The sequence below is a fragment of the Esox lucius genome, chromosome 11 (assembly GCF_011004845.1).
Source record: "Esox lucius isolate fEsoLuc1 chromosome 11, fEsoLuc1.pri, whole genome shotgun sequence".
Classification (NCBI taxonomy): domain Eukaryota; kingdom Metazoa; phylum Chordata; class Actinopteri; order Esociformes; family Esocidae; genus Esox; species Esox lucius.
The window spans coordinates 16,755,648-16,777,090 of NC_047579.1; the positions used below are offsets into that span (position 1 = coordinate 16,755,648).

The 21,443-nt window shown below is 41.0% G+C and overlaps 1 protein-coding gene across 1 annotated transcript in view; it reads left to right on the forward strand.

Annotated features, from left to right (window-relative positions):
* LOC105006816 (protein NLRC3-like) overlaps positions 1 to 21,443 on the forward strand; it is a 925,414-nt gene that overhangs the window by 890,214 nt on the left and 13,757 nt on the right. Inside the window, exon 8 of the mRNA XM_034295272.1 lies at positions 11,325 to 11,400. Within this exon, the coding sequence (XP_034151163.1) occupies positions 11,325 to 11,400 (76 nt within the window). The remainder of the gene's footprint in view (positions 1 to 11,324; positions 11,401 to 21,443) is intronic.

The following is a 21,443-nucleotide window of genomic DNA, read 5'->3' on the forward strand; positions in this document are numbered from 1 at the left end:
TTGTTCACGAGTGAGGGAAGGATGGAACGGGAGATTGACAGACAGATCGGTGCAGCTTCTGCAGTAATGCAGAATGTCGATGTATCGGTCTGTCGTGGTGAAGAAAAGAGCTGAGCCGCAAGATCGATTTACCGGTCAATCTACGTTCCTACTCTCACCTATGGTCATGAGCTTTGGGTCATGACCGAAAGGACAAGATCCCGGATACAGGCGGCCGAAATGAGCTTTCTCCGCAGGGTGGCTGGGCGATCCCTTAGAGATAGGGTGAGAAGCTCGGTCACCCGGGAGGAGCTCAGAGTAGAGCCGCTGCTCCTCCACATCGAGAGGGGTCAGCTGAGGTGGCTTGGGCATCTGTTTCGGATGCCTCCGGAACGCCTTCCTGGGAAGGTGTTCCGGTCCCGTCCCACCGGGAGGAGACCCCGGGGAAGACCTAGGACACGCTGGAGGGACTATGTCTCCCGGCTGGCCTGGGAACGCCTCGGTGTCCCCCCGGAAGAGCTGGAGGAAGTGTCTGGGGAGAGGGAAGTCTGGGCATCTCTGCTTAGACTGCTGCCCCCGCGACCTGGCCCCGGATAAGCGGAAGAAGATGTATGTATGTATGTATGTATTAGAGCGCAACCTAAAAGAGAGATAATCTAAACAGAGAGGTTTCTCTTCTTCTCATTATCTAGGCACATTCACTTCCAATAAAACAAACATTCACATTGTAATTGTTAATGCTCAGATTCCACACCATCATATGTGCAAACACCACACAATTTTTACACAACATTTACACACTTTGATTCCAAGTCCCACAGTCGTGTCTTTATGTACTGTCTTTTCTCAGTGGTGAGCAAAGAGTTGTAGAAAGGAAAAGAGTAGAAGGGAATAGGACAAAGAAGGGGGAGACTAATCTACTTCTGGGAAATCTCTGAAACGGCCAGCCAGGGGATGACGTCACAGTGTCATCTGGACAGCCCTCTATGAATTATTTTATACAACAAACTATTATTGTGTTTGACCCCCTTTCGCCTTCAGAACTGCCTTAATTCTATGTGGCATTGATTCAACAAGGTGCTGAAAGCATTCTTTAGACATGTTGGCCCATATTGATAGGATAGCATCTTGCAGTTCATGGAGATTTGTGGGATGCACATCCAGGGCACGAAGCTCTGAAATGGCCAGTCAGGGGATGATGTCACAGTGTCATCCGGACACCCCTCTGTGAAATACTTTATACACTCACCAAAAGGATTATTAGGAACACCTGTTCAATTTCTCATTAATGCAATTATCTAATCAACCAATCACATGGCAGTTGCTTCAATGCATTTAGGGGTGTGGTCCTGGTCAAGACAATCTCCTGAACTCCAAACTGAATGTCAGAATGAGATTTTGAGCGTGGCATGGTTGTTGGTGCCAGACGGGCCGTTCTGAGTATTTCACATTCTGCTCAGTTACTGGAATTTTCAAGCACAACCATTCCTAGGGTTTACAAAGAATGGTGTGAAAAGGGAAAAACATCCAGTATGCGGCAGTCCTGTGGCTGAAATGCCTTGTTGATGCTAGAGGTCAGAGGAGAATGGGCCGACTGATTCAAGCTGATAGAAGAGCAACTTTGACTGAAATAACCACTCGTTACAACCGAGGTATGCAGCAAAGCATTTGTGAAGCCACAACACGCACAACCTTGAGGCGGATGGAATGCAACAGCAGAAGACCCCACCGGGTACCACTCATCTCCACTACAAATAGTAAAAAGAGGCTACAATTTGCACAAGCTCACCAAAATTGGACAGTTGAAGACTGGAAAAATGTTGCCTGGTCTGATGAGCCTCAATTTCTGTTGAGACATTCAGATGGTAGAGTCCGAATTTGGCGTAAACAGAATGAGAACATGGATCCATCATGCCTTGTTACCACTCTGCAGGCTGGTGGTGTAATGGTGTGGGGGATGTTTTCTTGGCACACTTTAGGCCCCTTAGTGCCAATAGGGCATCGTTTAAATGCCACGGCCTACCTGAGCATTGTTTCTGACCATGTCCATCCCTTTATGACCACCATGTACCCATCCTCTGATGGCTACTTCCAGCAAGATTATGCACCATGTCACAAAGCTCGAATAACTTTAAATTGGTTTCTTGAACAAGACAATGGCCCTCATTTATCATTCTTGCGTAGAAACGGGCGTATATGTTGGCGTAAGATTTTGCTTACACTACTCTCATCGCCTGATTTATGAAACTGTGCGTACCTTTAAAATCCAGGTGTACGCAATACCTTCCCTTGATAAATGCCGCGGCTGAAAACGATCGTCATTAGAATAACACGCCCCTATATATTCAAGTCTCCGCTTCCCCCACGCCCTCATTTTACGCCATGGACACACGGAAGACGGCAAAAAAGAGAAACTTCTCTGACGTGGAGATTGAGACGATCACCAGGGAGGTAGAAATAAATAAAATTGTTTCATTTGGCAGTTTAAAAAGCGGAATAAAAGATGATGATGTGATGTGGAGTACCATTCATTCACATTAATAACTGCATGACAATTTGTAATATTCGTCTCATTATTTCATGATATTTATCAATGACGTTTACTGTTATTTAGAAGAAGAATGTCATTATTATTATTATTTCTATTATTGTCTAAAAGAAGCAGAATGTCATTTTTATTATTTTGTCAGTCTGAATTATATTTTGGTAATTCAAAGCCTTTTATTACTGAACCCAGTCCATGCGCAACTGCCGGGCCTAACCCTGAAACGTCATGTAAAGCGCACAGGCTCGCATCTGAAGGAATACATATAAGTCAAATGCTTTGGTAAAGTCACACAAATGAAACCTTGAAGTCCATGTTGCACAAAAATAAACACTGAAGTTTGTAATTATGTTTTTTTTTTTTTTTTACAGTAGGTCATAATATATCACATCTTTTAGTTTGTCAGTGCATTAGGATTTTCTTTTCTGCGCTATTAAGGTTTCATTTCTCTCCGCCATGTCCATGTGCAATATGTTGTTGTCATCCATCCACCAAAGATCACTCCAAATATAACTATTAATACTGTTTTATTTTCAGTTTACATCTCAATGCACTGGCATAACATCAGTGCACGAGGGAACAGCAGCAGGGGCTGAGTATACGGCTACACATTTTTTACTTGAGACAGGTCAAAATAAAAGTCCCGTCTCTTCACACATGCGCACAATTAACTCTTGCACAATTTTGGGTATACAACAGTCAGTATCATAATTAAACAACATAATATAACATAAATGATGAGAACATATAACTCAACATGCGCATTTCCGCACTAACTCAAAACGTGCGTACACCACCTCCTGAGCTGGCGTAGGATTTGAGAGTGCCGTACGCCAACGTCCATATTGATAAATCTCAAAGTCACCGTGGTTTTGGGTGTACGCCAGGTGTACGCTGGAAATTTGGTGTACGTACTTTTGATAAATGAGGGCCAATGAGTTCAATGTACTGAAATGGTCTCCACAGTCACCAGATCTCAACCCAACAGAGCATCTTTGGGATGTGGTGGAACGGGAACTTCGTGCCCTGGATGTGCATCCCACAAATCTCCATCAACTGCAAGATGCTATCCTATCAATATGGGCCAACATGTCTAAAGAATGCTTTCAGCACCTTGTTGAATCAATGCCACGTAGAATTAAGGCAGTTCTGAAGGCGAAAGGGGGTCAAACACAGTATTAGTATGGTGTTCCTAATAATCCTTTAGGTGAGTGTATATGGCCTTAATAATTCAATGGTGGCTTTTATTTTGAAATAGGAAATCTGAGTTAGCGCCGTAAGCATTACATCTTGCTGCTAATAGAACGATAATGAAGACTCGAATGGCCATCACTACCTGGAGGTATTTTGACAAGATAAATGGGTAGCTATACCACCTGCAAGAATTTGGATGTATGGACAGGATGTATAGACAGGATGTATAGACAGGATGTGTGGACAGGATGTATGGACAGGATGTATGGACAGGATGTATAGACAGGATGTATAGACAGGATGTATGGACAGGATGTATAGACAGGATGTGTGGACAGGATGTATAGACAGGATGTATAGACAGGATGTATGGACAGGATGTATAGACAGGATGTATAGACAGGATGTATGGACAGGATGTATAGACAGGATGTATAGACAGGATGTATGGACAGGATGTATAGACAGGATGTATGGACAGGATGTATGGACAGGATGTATGGACAGGATGTATAGACAGGATGTATGGACAGGATGTATGGACAGGATGTATGGACAGGATGTATAGACAGGATGTATGGACAGGATGTGTGAGGCCCATCAGTAACAAGCATCACATCTTATCTATTGTCCTTTATTCAGAGTTCAGCACTTATTCATTGTGTTGAGTTCCTCATACCCATATTCTCTCAAGTGAAATCCTTGTGACATGGCACGTGACCTCTACGAAGTAATTTAGAAAGATATAAAGCAAAAATATACATAACAAAATGCAAACTAGCAGCAATTCCAAAGAGTGTAGAAATGGGGAATATGGACAATATGGTAAAAAATATTAAATATTATAAATATTTGTGTAATATGCCTATGAATGGTACAATAAAATATGCTAATGAACATTGAATGTACATAGAAAGTCATCAGAGCATTTGAAATGTTCATGTGTCAATATGATAATTGATCAGTGTTGCTGGTTGAGAAGCCTTATGGCCTGAGGAAAAAAGCTGTTTGTGAGTCTGGAAGTCTGTGCCCTGATGCTCCGGTATAGTCTACCAGACGGCAGCAGTATGAACAGACCATAACTTGGGTGGCTGTTGTCTGCCGTACCAGGCAGTAATGCAGCCGGAGAGGATGCTTTCAATGGTGCTCCTGTAAAAGTTGGTGAGAGTTTTTCCAACATGCCAAGTTTCTTGAGTCTTCTCAGGAAGTATAGTCACTTTTGGGCAGTTTTTTCTGCTGATTCTGTTTGCCTGGACCAAGTGAGGTCATCTAGTCTAGTGTTGAATGATGAGCTGTCACCCTTTTCCAGGTGGGAGAGGGTGGTGTGTGTTGTCATGACGATGGCATCATCTGTAGATCTATTGCGGCGGTGTGCAAATTGAACTGGATCCAATGTGTCAAGAAGGTTGGAGCAGATGTGGGTTCTGACCTGCCGCTCGAAGCACTTCATGATGATGGAGGTCATTCAGACAGGTGATGGATGTTATCTTTGGTACAGGGACAGTAGGTCTGTTTGAAGCAGGAAGATGTTGAATAAAGAGGTGAATACCTCTGCTATCTGATCGGTGCAGCCCCTGGAATGACTTCCAAAGCTTCTCTCTTAACAGCTCTCCTTACATCAGCTGTGGGACAGAGTGCAGTCGTCCTGGTCTTCAGTGGTGTTGGTCGTCTCAAACCATGTATAGAAGGTGTTGAGCTCATTGGGGAGGGAGGCGGCAGGCTGGGCAGCATTGTTATTTCTCCATTTATAGTCTTTGATTTGTCTCAGTCCACAACACATGCGTCTGGGGTCAGAGCTTTGGTAGTTAGACTCTAATTTATCCCTGTAGTCTCTTTATCCACATCTGATAGCCTTCTGTAGGTCATATCTGGACCTCCTCAGAGCCTCCACGTCTCCAGAACTATAGGCAAAGGACCGTGCTCTGAGCTTAGCACAGGCATTATCATTAACCCAGGGCTTTTGGTTGGGGAACATCCTCACATTTACCCTTGGGACGACTTCATTGATGCCCTTGGAGATATATGCTGAGACAGAGTCTCTGTATTGATTGATCAGCATAGAACATCTGCCAATCTGTTGTTTCAAAGCAGTCCTGAAGTGTGGTAATGGATTCCTCATTCCAGCGTTGAACATCAGTTCTTCCTGTTTTAGATGGGGAGGGGTTTGTAACTATTCCGTAGTTGTATTTAACAATGGAGTCTGATCCCCACGGGTAGGAAATGTAATGTTCTGGTGGTATTTTCACCAACAACAATATAAGCTGCTTCAGGGTGAGCATTAATGCGGCCTTTACCACTGGGATCACATGTTCAACTAACCTTTTGTTCATTATTAGTTCTCAGTTTTAATTAGGTGACGATACCAAGCGTTGTTGCTTATTTCACACTTGTGTGATCTTTGATCTTTTTATTTCGATTTTACATCTTTAGAGGGATTACACTGAACTCCGTTTACCAGGCACTGGAATGTAGTGTAAGGTGTAACTTGACCCACTACAAGGTCAGTTAACTTCCACCCTGGCTTATGACACATGTACTAAGTCTGGAACGGTTTCATCCTCAGACGGAGGAACTTTTTATGCTGCCACTTGGCGGTTTCTATAGCTGAACAATATTTGTAGCCACTCTTATTTAGAACAGGTTCACTCACCGAGCCTGAGGTAATGAGAGTCGCCCCTATCGTACTTGTGCTGCCTCTAATTAGTCTTTAGTACCCCTTTTAGTCTGTTTACTGTCTGGTGCTCTCCAATCTGTGGGTCTTTCCCAGCCGTATCTCACTATTCCCAATCAGCCTTTTTCCCTCCTACCTGGTTCTAAGCCAACCTCCCAGCACTCAGGGTAATGTCTGCCCAGACTCAGTGTCAGAGGTTGGATCTTTTTATGGCAAGTGCTTAAGGTTCCATAACCCGTCTCTGTGAAAGGGTTCCTCTGTCGACTCACATTTTTGACCCTATATTTAACTAAACCAGTAATTAAACCAAACCAGTATTTATCATTATCTAACTAATGCTGACCTTCTGATAGTCCGGGTGTTTTCTGCTTAGACTTTATCAGAGGTCAGATATGGCACGGATTTAAGGTTCTATGATTAGTCTCAGCAATGATTCCATGGTCAACTCTCTTCTTTTGACCTTATCATAAACTAAGCCAAATATTCCCTCTATATGAACAATTAGCCAGCCTTCTGATGCTCAAGTTCACTTGTTCTCACTCAACGGTAGAGTTAACACTTCAGAAAATATACTTACTGTCACCACCTAGGGTTACACTAGACTAGAGAACTAAATCTGGTTCTATTCTGGATTTTGCCACACACACAGACCAATAATTCACTCAGAACAATTTATTAATAAATATATAAAAAGTTACTCAAAAAATGGTGAACAAAGTCTGTATCCACAATAGTTAAAACATTCTTAAAACGGACATCCGGGATTCCAGGGTCAAAGAGGCAGAGCTGTAGACGTCGGTAATGTCTCTTTAAGGGTGGGCACCAACTAGCAGAGTACAAAGCTGGGCTCGCTTACTGAAGCCGCAGTCTTCCGTCTTGCGTCGCCAGTCCCTCTTGACGGGGGAGAGAAGAGAGGAAGAGAGAGAGCACCCCAGATCGGCCTTTTACAAGACTTGATTTGACAGAGCGCATAAAACAGGTACTCGCCTGATGTCCAACAAATCGTTATTTGTGTGATCTCCAGCGATCTACTGGCTGTACCCCGCAGGTAGTGGTTTTCTCTGGTTTGGGTTGGCCCGTTCCCTCTGTCGTTCGTTCTCCCCCTCTTCCATCGCTAGGATTTCAAATATCCTTTTATTCGCTGCTTGGCCAATCATTGCAGCAGTCTCATTAGCTGCGTTAGTTGAAGGCAGATGTGGATCAAGCGGTGTGGGCGTGGCAAACCAAGAGCTGTCAAAACTGCAACAAAAACAAAGTCCATGCCACCAAAACAAAACATGCGTACGAACCCAAAACAACTCATGACCAACCCATACACACAATACCATGCCACCAAACTAAAACAATTTACACATTAAAACACTGCAAATTATTATAACAACAAACACTAACTCATAAATACTAGACAAAAGTTGAGTAATTAATTACTGGAAAATGAATCAAAGTGTAGTCTTAGTTGCCTTCCGTGACACTTACCTTTACCCTGTCTTAGAATTTTTTTCTTAGAGTAAACATCAGTACCATATGCTGAACACAGTCAGTCAGTCAGTCAGTCAGTCAGTCCATTAACAAACAAAGACATGGGACAATGACCGACAAATGAGGAGAGCAGAGGAGAAACATTTAAACACATACTAATGACCTCACCGTCACAGCTGCTTACAAGTGAACCCGGCGGGTATCTCATCTGAGATCTACATAGGTTACCGGCATGTTTGCCTCTCTTCCTTCTCCTTTGTCAGTGTATCAGTAAACAAATCGGCAGCAGGACAAAAAAATCACAGCAACTGCTCTGGTAAGTAGAGAAACAGTCAATAATCGGTGATGAACAAACTTCCAGACGTGCTAGCTGATCATACTGAATGAGTGACAATGCAGGATGTACAAATATAAACAGTAAATAAGCAAAAAACTACGTAGTGAATGTGGACCCATTGTCAGTGCGACATTCTTCTACTGCACCAACACAGGATAGGATTGTTGTAGCCCATGTGGAGCCTATAGTTAAATTATACTAATTGTTGTCACATATTTAGGCTAGATAGTGTTGAGATAAATGAAGTTTAAATAATGCTGATTTAATAACCATGTATTCTTATGTTTTTGTTTTATTAAATTGTATGCTCACAGCCTGGTTAGGGAAATATGATTGAATACAATAGCCATCAAAGTTTAAAACTCCATACATTACAATCAGCCACACTAACTCAGACTTCACACCTGGCTCAGATAGAGAGACAGGATTAAAAGCCCACAATTAACATACAAATGAAACTGCCCCCTATACAGCAGGAAGAGACCTTCTGTCTCCAGCCCCCCTGATGTTCCAGTATAGGTTAGGACAAAAGAATGTAAATTACTGTAACCTTGTTAAGATTTCACCCCTGTATGCAAAACCTGTTAATCTATGACCGAGAGTAACCCTAAATGGGAAGAGGTTAGAGCATGCCCTTCTCCATTGGACAGCAAAAACAAAGAGATTCTTCCAACATGTCACCATGCCAACAAAGAGCCAATAAGGATGGGTTTTACTCACGAGAGTGAAAAGTAACCGCCCCTGTGGCGGGAGAATCAAAACCGATGTTCGATCTTCATTCGGGGCGAATATTTTGTGGAAGCTTGAGGGTTAAGCAAATATTTGACCGCTGCAGGGTAATTCATGTACCTTGACTTATAATTTTCTATTAATAAATCTTTGTGCTAAATTTCCATTCGGACCGAAGCCTCGTCCTTCTTCAGAGATTCTGATACATGCAAAATTCTTAACAATATACTATTTTACATGTCCATACATATCAATAATAATGCAAATAAAAGAGTCCATAAGACAACATAGAGAACATATGACAGGAACATTGTTCTCATGAATTTACTCTGTCTGCAATGTGCTGCCAATGTCTCCCTGGCTTTGTTGGTTGCCAGGGTGTTAGATTTAGCCGTTAACTTTTCTTTAAACTTGTCATATCCTGACATTATAAATGGGGACAAATATAGAGCATGGGTCATCATGCAAAAACTCAGCCTGCGTGGCCAAAAGCACCCCTTTTAAGTGAACGTACACAAACTGTTCACACTGAATCAACTAACCGATATCTTAATCACCGTTGTAGTACCGTTTAACACCAGTTTAAGTAATCAGAGTTTGTCAACCCAGACTTTCATTGATAACCCCAAGTTAAATCTGAGTTGGTTAAACTCCCTTCATAGTACAGCCCTCTGGAGTTCTGTCCATGTCTGTTTTTGGTGGGTATGTGTGTACTGAAGATACTTTGTTTCAGTTAATGTCTAATAATCTAGATTGTGTTTCTATCTATTCTACAGTCTTGATCCAGGCAGTGTGTTTCCATGATGTTTACAGGTCTAAGCGGAGAGAGAAGGGCACTGCCTCTAAAATGAGTCTCTCTGAGGAGGGAGGGAAGGGCAATGCCTCTAAATCGAGTCTGTCTTTGGAGATAGAGAAGAGAAACCCTGACAGCAGCGCCAAGATGTGAGATGAAAATTTAAATTTTAAAATTTTCCCCACCAGGGTTCAGCATAGATTAGTAATGTTTGTCTCTGTTTTTTTGAAGCCCAATTCAGCGGAAGAGACCAGCCTCCCCTGTACCCAGCTGTGTGTCCATGAAGAGTGGCAGGTCTATGGATCCTCCTTTAAACCTCAGAGAGGGAGACTTTTCTACTGAACAAAGGTAGGAAGAAGTCAGGGGTCATGATCAGTGAGTGTCAATATTGTCTCTTATTTGTTTATCTGGTTCCCCATTATCTGACGCCATGACAACAGGTAGGGTCGTGAGCTGTTCTAAGGCACAATACTAATTAACAATTATGATGGTAACAATTATGATAAATACCACCAGGTATGGTGTCATATTCATTAAGATCCATTAAATGAAGCTGGTATAATGGCAGTATAATGCATTATATTAAAAAACCCACCAAAGTCTGAATAGGGTTGTTTTATTGTTACATATTTTGCATTATGGGCATTTGTTTTCTTCATGTATAAGCAGGCCTGTTTTTCTTATTAAATTATCATTCCCAGTGTTGCCAACCAGTAAGTCTGAAGAACATGAGCTGCTTTAAGTTGTTTGTAACTGGTAAGTGGTGCTGGTCTCTTCTCAGCCAGCAGAGGGAGCTACTGGCTCTAGTGGCTGTTCCACGTTCTTATTTCATGTTTAGGCTATACAAATGAAAATTCTTAATCATTTATCGGGTATAACCAAATGAATGTTATTTACATAGTAACCATTGACTGAATGTAATACTATTTCTTTTAAACCAATGAAGTTAGAGGGACCAAACCAACATTATTTCTAATGGAATGAATTTCCCAACTTCAGTCTTTAATGTTTTTAATGTAAACAAGTTCGCAAGCCCCTTAGATTTACTTCAGTAAATGTCTCTCTAGTTTTAAGATAGATGTTTCCCCGTCTGGGTTCAGTAAAGATAAATAATGTTTGTCTCTGTCAACATAGGTTTGGTTTATTGTTAGATATTCATGGCATTTGCATTGCGGGCATTTGCTTTTCTTCATGTATAAGCAGACCTGTTTTTTGTATTAATTATTATTCTTGGTGTTGCCAACCAATATGTCTGAAGAACATGCTGCTTTTGATTCTTATTTGCTCAGTGATGTTGATCTTGTCAAAGCCAGCAGAGGGAGACACTGGGTCAATTGGCTGCTTTACATGTTTTTTCACACTCTGTAAATTGTAGATGTTCTGTCATATTTTTTCCACAGAGACCAACAGGAGAGATCAGAGTCTGAGATTCTCAGTGGTCAATCTGTCCAGAGTCATCAAACAGACCTGTACTCCAAATACAGTGTATGTGGTCCTGTTATGTACACTTTTTACTGTTTACCACAACTAAAGATCACCTGTGAGTCATTCATGAATTTTTTAATATTGCTCTGATATTTCATTAACTTTGATTCAGTCGGATGAGAAGGAGAGCAGTGCCAAAGACAGGAAGAACATGAACCAGAAGGAGCTTGCTGACACACTGGAGAGAAGTAAGAGATATATATATTTCTCCAAAAAACAACATGTAACAACTTTTTTTGTGTTTTATAACTTAACATAGAAGAAAGAAAGAGAAGAGACAGAGATCATACAATACTGTCAGCACAGTGCACAGACCTTCCGTGGGGCATGTGTTGAATCTGAGAAAGTGGGCGGAGTTGTCAGCTCACACGGGTGGATGATGTGTTGAAGTGACGCGTCACTGAGCCTTACCTGTGCACGTGCCTGAATACTGTCATTCTTTAAAGGAACATTCATATTCTCTGTGTTATTTATTAATTAATACAATACTTTAGGCATTTAAAGAGACATCATTAATATAATCTGTGATATTTATTCATTAACCCTTTGGCGCGTACGATCACACCGGTGTGATCAATCTAGAGTGGTCCCTGAAGCGTACGATCACACCGGTGTGATAAGAACGTCATGTTTAGAACGCACCATTAGCATACCTAGCTACAAGTAACGTAACAATGGCTGGTAAAACCGCTCTATTATTTACTCACATTTAGCTCAAACAGTGTTTATAACTTTATTTCCTGATAGTATGGTCTTGAAACAATTACAATGATATTAACCAGGTAGAAAGCATTCAAATCGGGACAAGAAGTGTTACTTACGTACCAACAGACAGCCAACACTAATACACAAAAACGAATTCTATTAGCGACTACTACCGATCAAAACCATTGCAAAAACTTTCTAGAAGTTACGTTCCCCGTTGTATGCATTTTATATAGTTTATTCATTTTCACTGCACTGAATTACTGGTCACGATTTGTTAGCTAGCGGGCAGCTGACGTTTGCTAGCGGTTAGCTGACGTTTTCTAGCTAGCTACAGTTATAAATCAACCAACTTTTGCAGCTCTTAGAATTTGAGTCAACGAGAGAAGCTTGCAATGCAATGCATGTAGTGTTCCTTACCTAGCAAGGTGACTGTTCAAATGCTGGCGTGAGTTCAAATGCTGGAGAGTACTGAAGTCATGTGCAAAAAAACTCACGCTGGGGGGTCAGTAAGGAATATTTGAAACTCACGCGTGAAAAGGTTAAGATGAGCTTGCTATGATTTGCAAACATGATCTCAAATCAGAAGAATACAGAAGAGATTTCTGTATTTGAGGGATCCGCTAAACAAGGGAACCCAACACTCAATAAGATCTACACAGATCTACAACATCTTTAAACTCATAATTGGACAAGACAAACCTATCAGAACTGTGCTGCCAAATGGTGTCACTGGAAATGGGAAAAGTCTCTGTGCAGAAGTTCTGAACTGGGCTGAAGGAAAAGCCAATCAGGATGTCCAATTTGTATTTTCCCTGCCTTTTAGTGAGATTAATTTGATGAAAGGGGAAGAACTTGGTTTAATTCAACTCATCGATCATTTTTCAGTTGAGACCAAGATAGCATGAATCTCCAACTACAACAAAAATAAAGTTCTGTTCATCTTTGATGGTCTGGATGACCATCAAATATGGTCAAACAACAAGCGATGTTGTGATGTCACAGAGTCAACCTCAGTGGATGTGCTGCTGACAAACCTCATCAAGGGAAATCTGCTTCCCTCTGCTCTCCTCTGGATAACTACCAGACCTGCAGCAGCCAATCAGATCCCTTCCAAGTGGGTTGACCAGGTGACAGAGGTGAGAGGGTTCAATGACCTACAGAGAGAGGAGTACTTCAGGAAGAGATTCAGTGATGTGGACCTGGCCATCAGAATCATCTCACACATAAAGACGTCAAGGAGCCTCCACATCAAGTGTCACATACCAGTCTTCTGTTGGATCTCTGCTATAATCCTTGAGTACACAGATAGACTGGAGACCCTAACAGACATGGACTCACACTTCCTTCCACACTTCACAGTAGAACCGCCAAATGCCTACAAGGGGTGTCCTGATATACTGGTATTCATGATAACCGGGATAAAAATTAAAAAAATGGAAATATTGATACCATGTTAATAATACACATAATAATACTTTATTAGGCAAAACATATTTTTTTCTTAAGAACTACTCTCGGTTTTTCAATATCATTTTCATGTCACGTATAGACAAATGATGCATGTGCTTAAACTACAAGTCTGGACCTATACACTGGCATTGGAATTAACCCATTTACTCTATCAGAACTCCCGGGTCAGACCCGCAAAGACGCACCATTTTTGGAGCCTGTTCACTTGGCGAAAATGATGTTGTATTTCTCAAAAGAATGTTGGTTTTGCTATAGCTGATTAATATCACCTATCTATGGAAGAAGAATGCATGTGCTTAGACTACAAGTCAGGGCCTATGCACTGGCATTGGAATGAACCCATTTACTCTATCAGAACTCCCGGGTCAGACCCGCAAAGATTCACCATTTTTGGAGCCTGTTCACTTGGCGAAAATGATGTTGTATTTCTCAAAAAAATCTTGGTTTTGCTATAGCTGATTAATATTACCTATCTATGGAAGAAGAATGCATGTGCTTAGACTACAAGTCAGGGCCTATGCACTGGCATTGAAATCAACTCGTTTGCCCCACCAAACCCCCGGGAGAGATCTCCAAAGGCGTGCTGTTTTTGTAGCAAAGTCACTTGGCGAAAATGACATTGTATTTGTCCAAAACTCCTCTCTGTGTTAGGCCTTGTGGATCTTTTGTTTATCAGTTCATTTTGTTGCCTTTTCACTGTCCATTAGGTGTAAAAGGTCTTTGTGTCTGCTTTTAATTTGTATAGTTATGGTTACATACGCTCCACCTCCCTACAGTTGTATTTTGAGTGTAATTAATCTGCCAAAAAAGAGACAAAACACACAATAAACAAAGTTAAAGATGAATTTGACAGATAGCATAATATTTTACAATTTTCCCCTCACTGTAGGTCCACCTCCGTGTGCGTTTTATCCACCTGTGGGGGTATATAGACTGCTGTGATTATAGTGGAGCTGAATTCCTATAGAAGGTAGAAGGGCTGTACCGTTACAGTCAGTAGCTCCAGGTCTGGTGAACAGTGTGTTGAAAGAACTGCAACATCCGAACCCCTGCGAGAGTTAACCCCACTGCATTTACATTTGCCTGACTTTGAAGTTCTTGCCGGTAGATAGAAAAGCCAGCAGTGTTGATGCCTGACTCAGGCACTGTAGAATACAACCAGGTCTCTACAAATGCTAGCATACAATATTTGGCAATGTCCTTCTAAAAGTTAATCCGTGCATGATGTTTGTAAAAAAAAAATGTGTCCAGGGATTGAACATTTGTGAGTAAAATACTCACTAATGGTGGATTGGAGTATCTTGTCCAATATCTACATACAGTGGGGAGAAGTATTTGATACACTGCTGATTTTACCGGTTTTTCTACTTACAAACCATTTAGAGGTCTGTAATTTTTATCATAGGCACACTTCAACTGTGAACAAAAATCCAGAAAATCACATTGTATGACTTTTAAATAATTAATTTGCATTTTATTGCATGACATAAGTATTTGATCATCTACCAACCAGTAAGAATTCCGGCTTTCACAGAACTGTTAGCTTTTCTTGAAGAAGCCCTCCTGTTCTCCACTCATTACATGTATTAACTGCACCTGTTTGAACTTGTTACCTGTATAAAAGACATCTGTCCACACACTCAATCAAACTCCAACCTCTCCACCATGGCCAAGACCAGAGAGCTGTTTAAGGACATCAGGGATAACATTGTAGACCTGCACAAGGCTGGGATGGGCTACAGGACAATAGGCAAGCAGCTTGGTGAGAAGGCAACAACTGTTGGCGCGCAATTATTAGAAAATGGAAGAAGTTCAAGATGATGGTCAATCTCCCTCGGTCTGGGGATCCATGCTAGATCTCACCACGTGGGGTATCAATGATCATGAGGAATGTGAGGGATCAGCCCAGAACTACACGGCAGGACCTGGTCAATTACCTGAAGAGAGCTGGGACCACAGTCTCAAAGAAAACCATTAGTAATACAATATGCCGTCATGGATTAAAATCCTGCAGCGCATGCAAGGTCCCCCTGCTCAAGCCAGTGCTGAAGTTTGCCAATGACCATCTGGATGATCCAGAGGAGGAATGGGAGAAGGTCAGTTGGTCTGATGAGAAAAATATAGAGCTTTTTGTTCCACTTGCTGTGTTTGGAGGAAGAAGAAGGATGAGTACAACCCCTAGAACACCATCCCAACCGTGAAGCATGTAGGTGGAAACATCATTCTTTGGGGATGCTTTTCTGCAAAGGGGTTATGACGACTGCACCGTATTGATTGGAGGATAGATGGGGCCATGTATCGCGAGATCTTGGCCAACAACCTCCTTCCCTCAGTAAAGCATTGAAGATGGGTCGTGGCTGGGTCTTCCAGCCACGACCCAACACAGCCAGGGCAACTAAGGAGTGGCTCCGTAAGAAGCATCTCAAGATCCTGGAGTGGCCTAGCCAGTCTCCAGACCTGAACCCAATAGACAATCTTTGGAGGGAACTGAAAGTCTGTAGGAAACTTATGATCTCTGTAATTGCAAACAAAGGTTTCTGTACCAAATATTAAGTTCTGCTTTTCTGATGTATCAAATACTTATGTCATGCAATAAAATGCAAATTAAATACAATGTGATTTTCTGGATTTTTGTTTTAGATTCTGTCACTCACAGTTGAAATGTACCTGTGATGCAATTACAGACATGTATTTGCTTTGTAAGTCGGAAAACACTGCCGATTTTGCAGGTATCAAATACTTGTTCTCCCCACTGTAGGTTACCAACACGTTTGCCTCTCTACTTTCTCCTCCGTCGGCGTAATGGTAAACAAATCGGCGGAAGGACAAAGGAATTCTGTATTCAGTGATCAACTAATTTCAAAAAGTGCTAGTTGTTCATACTGTATGAGCGACAGTACAGCATGAACAAAAATAAAACAATAATATAGTTTCATAGCAACAATGGACGGTGTCCTCCAATATGGTGAGTATAGGAAAATGTTCTGGTGGGGTACACTAACAGAATGAGACTGTGTCAGATATACATTGAGGGCAAGATGTTTTTGTGAAGCATTGTATTATTGACAATGTAAATGTCATTGTTCAACATATTCTTCCTGATCACACTATATGGGGAGATGTATGAGTCAAAGCACAATGAGCATAAAGGGAAGCAGATGTTTATTAAACAATTAAATAATAAAAACAACAGGACATAGAACACCATAGAAACCGTACAAAAAAGAGTAAAAATGTGTATGAAACAATGAAACAGAATTAAAAAACACTGTAGAAACTGTAGATGACGCAAAATAAAAACAACAGGAATTGAAATATACTACACACCATTTAGAACTAGTTCAAAAAACAAACAGGGAATAGTTACGCCCCTGAAAAAAGGGGAGAAATAATCACAAAAGTGATACGGTGATGTTTCCTCACTGAAAACTTTACTGTAATCCATTTTACAACAGTACCACATTTTATAGAACACTAAGATCTACAGGAAATAGGTAGTTTTGTAGGGTACAAGGCTTATTCAAGTCACAACAGCATACACTGTAATTCACTGAAACAAATAAAAAAAATGAAATATGACTGTCAAGCACTAAGTACTTTTAGCTTGGTAAACCATAGCTACATTTATTACAAATGTCAATGAAGTTCTTGAAACACATTATACAAAGAGCACCGCAAAATATATTATGAACTGCGTACATATTAATTCACAATTTACATAAAATGGCGGCTACCCTCAGTACGAAGCTATTCGAACTTACTCAAAATGTTGCTAACACACCTTAAACACTCTTGATATGTTAGCAAGTAGCAAGTTTTTCCCCAGGAACAGGATAAACTGTATGAAAAAGACTATCTGTATGGAAGCAACAAAGTAAAAACAATAGGAATAAAAAATATGGTACACACCATGGGAAGTAGTTCAAAAAACAGACAGGTGTATTGTTCATTTGAGTTAGCATAAAGGGCTACATTTGTGAAGTCATAGTTCAGTCCAGGGATGGAAATTAGCACCCGCCACCAGCCAATTGCGGGTGATTTTGTGTTGTGGCGGGTAAACTCGCTTCACCTACCGGCCACCGTGGCGGGTAAATAAAAATAGCATACTGTTTCACCCGGACACTTTAAAGGCGGCGTTATTAGGGGTTCTCCTACCGGAAACCCCCTAATAATACTAACAATAACAATACAGTTTCTCTTCCCGGAGAGTAGTTAGTGTAGGGTATATTGTGTCAGAATGGTGATTTATGGCCCTAGGGGGCGGGACTTCCATATTGATGTGACAGGTGGGCGGGACATCCGGTTTGTAGGGTGGGACTTCCGGTATGACGTATGTTAGGGTGGGACTTCAGGAGTGACGTATGCATGTCCGGTGACTTTGTGATTTATGATTACATTGATGTGTCAGTGTTTGATGTTTTACAACGCCTGATGAGCAAACCAGACTAGTGTTATAACAGGTGGGCTATGTTTGATGATTAACAAATGGGGCTTAGGGTTCCGGAATGTTAAATTCCCAGGCAGTAAATAAGTGTTGTGTCAGCGGTATGGTGTTTGGTGTTAAACAAAAGGGGGCCAGGGTTCCAATGCCTTGTGGTACAGATGTAAACTTCCATGTTTTGCAATGTGGTTGTAACATGGTGTTTTTCCACAAACACAGAGTTACATGTGAGAGACGAGTTTTTCTGTAAGATATAAAGAAGGGGGTGGGACGGGACTTACGAGTTCGGATAGTTTTCAGCCCAATATTCATTTTAACAAGAGATGGGCTTCAAGGTTATATCTGCCCAGTAGTAATGGTCCCTAAATAACCACTAATACAAACTGTAGTATATGCAGGTTAGAAACCATCCCGTGTCTCACGGTTTGTAGTCCAACACAGAATTACAGCAAATTAACATTGGATGAGCAATGCTTTTATTTTGAAGGAGCATCCATGGCCCAGGGCCAACCACACATTTCGCAAAGGTTGATTGTGTAGCGGTTGGGGGGGTTTAAAATATTGTTATAAATAAAAACAAGTGTATGTATGAGCAATGTTGAGTTTTGTAATAAAAATGGTTAAGTCAGCATTAACTTCTAAGTTGCATTATATGGCAAAATGTTACAAAGTTACCAGCAAGGTCGCGTATAAATTTGCATGAACAACGGGGACTCGTTGACAAGTAAGGATAGGCTATTTCAGGTAATTAAAACATTCGTAAAGGCGTCTTTTGAAATTGTACAACAGATATCAACGCAAGATTGTTTTCTACACATTGGTAGAAATGTTCAATAATAGGCAAACGTTGGTTAAAAAAAATACTATAGTATTTGTGTTCGTATGGGGTTATGCTGTCACTTCCGGGTGAAGATGTGGTGCATTCTCTTAATGAACAACTCGTGAAATCTGATTTTGTATTGCTGCATCATGGTCCTGTGTTTGTTAAATGTTGAACTGAATAATATCGATATGGCGACAATAGCAAGCGTTTATATGTAAGCAGATGAGTTTATCGTTAATATATACAATTATATGACGTGTGTCACGGCTGAGCCGCGAAAATTAACGAGAACGGCTGTTCTACCAGACGTGATATAGCAATATATTTGGTTGCCAAGTGGCTACAAAAATCTGAACTAAATAGTTAAGTTTTATCCTGAATTTGTATCATTGCAGCATGTATAGTTCTAACACAATTTGAATCTAACGTGAAGAACGATGACATGTAACCAATGACAAAGTTAAGAGGCGTGACTTGCTGGAGGAGCCCCGGCTGCGATGTGAAGACAGTAATTAAACCCCGCAGCATCCGCAAAAGACAGCAGGGGTTTCAAGCGTGGAGTATATCGTTTCTGTTGTAAGTACAAGTTATTTCATTTGAAGTAATTTATTTGAATTGTGATGCAACTTTTTAAGAATTTGTAAATCAATTTTACGATTGCGCAATCCATTCATTTTTAGCTGTCTTTCATGTTGCCTGTTTAAATCTCCGGTTTAGGTTGAGCGGATTTGAACACCGACCGTGTTTGGTAAACAAATTTTTGGACCTCCAAATCTTGGTAAGTAGACTTTTGACATTATTGTTAATCAGCTTTAATTACCTGTATACGCTTGTTAATCCTATTTGTATTTAGTTCAAGTGACCGGCATCTGCGTCAGTTGGACTGGGTGGCCAGACTGTGATCTTACACAACCTGAGCAGATACTTTGTGTAAGTTTAATTATTTACAGACATTTTTAGTCTTGTTCTAAAGTGTTATTAACAATTATGACTATGCATACTGACCCTTGGTACAACATTCTATATCCCAACAGATTGAGGACAGCTGGGTGATGATACAAAGAACATTACCACAATGGGGTCAGTTACGGACACCCTTCCTTGTGGCTGCACAGCGTGAGGGGATTTTTGTTTTCTTTCAGGCTTGAAAGCTGAAGGTAATACAGCCAACTCTTCAAAACTGCGCTGTATGTAAATGTGTGTTTGAGTTAGAATATTTAAATCTGAAAAGTGGATTGTTATTTACACGTTAAACCAGAGAAATGGCGAAAGATAATGCTAACGACAGTCCAGACACGGAACAGCCAACGACCTCTACAAATAATCAATCGACCATACCCCAAAATACAAATGAACCAACCGCTACTTTGTTACACAGCGATGCGCACAATAATCCTCAGATACAAGGCTTGTTAACCGATCTTAGTAGCCCCCATTTTTCACACGATCTAGTTGACACTTCTTCGAGCTCTCTGATGCAAACTCAGTGCAGTGATGGCGATGTTAGAGTTATACAGCGTAATGCGTTTGACAATGTTGAATTACGACAGTTGATAAATTTACAAAATACTGGTGAAGTTGGTGATTTTGGCACATTCTACACAAGTATTATGGCAGGCTTGGACACTTTGATTGTTAGAGCCTCAGACTTTGTACTAGGGCCCGGTGATCGTCTGCAGATTGAGTTGATTGGTGAATCTCTGATAGATCCCGTACATGTGACCATGAGAGCGGATGAATATAATGAACGCACGTTTGGTAATTTACTTGAAAGTGTTATGCAGAGTAATGCCGAGATTATGATTGATGAATCACTAGAACTGGCGGTACAAATTGTCAAAAACCGTGAGGGTGGTGCCCCACGACGTAAAGCTCAAACATTGTTGATAGATCAGATTATCAATAAAAAAAGAAGACATTTATATGTGGCTGCGAATAATGATTCTACGTGTTTTTCTGTTTGTTTGATGGGTATGTTGAACCCGCAGTACACATATCCCGAGGCCCTGGTTAGTGGTCGTGAGCTACATAAGGGGGCTGGTTTAGCGTTAGATGAATGTGTGTCATTCACAGATATTGTTCGGTTTGAAGAAATTACAGGGTGTAAAATTGTTGTCTTTCACCGAACACGGGATGGTCACTTTACCAAGTTTCAAAACAGCAAGGAAACCCACCCTAGAACTGTCTTTATGTACTTACACGATAACCATTTCTACGGTATCATGAATCTGAAGGGTTTTCTGGGTGTGTCTTATGTTTGTGACTGGTGCTATACCGGTTTCAACACACGTGGTGATCATGGTTGTAAACATAGCTGTAGTGTCTGTCTTCATGAAGATTGTCATACCCAACCCCGTAACACAAAGCAGTGCCCTGACTGTAAAAGGATATGTTATTCAGATTTTTGTTATAGCCAGCATAAACGTTTGAAGCACCATAAAAGTGTGGATCGTTGGGTTAGCAGGTGTGACCAGAAGAAATACTGTGTCGATTGTGGTCGCTATTACAATGTCAGTATTACCAACTATAAAGCACACCGGTGCATTGCTAACATGTGCCCCAATTGTAATGTGGATCTGGCTTTTGAAATGAATCATCAGTGTTTTATAAAACCCTCCAAGCCCGAGGACCCCAGTGAGCGCTACATATTTTATGATTTTGAGACTATTGCCAATCCGGTGAATGGTGTACACACTGCAAATTTTGTGTGTGCAATAAGCTTTGATAACAAGACGTGGTGTTCAGCCAGAGATGGTTGTGTCACTGCTTTTTTTCAAAAGTTTAGGCAG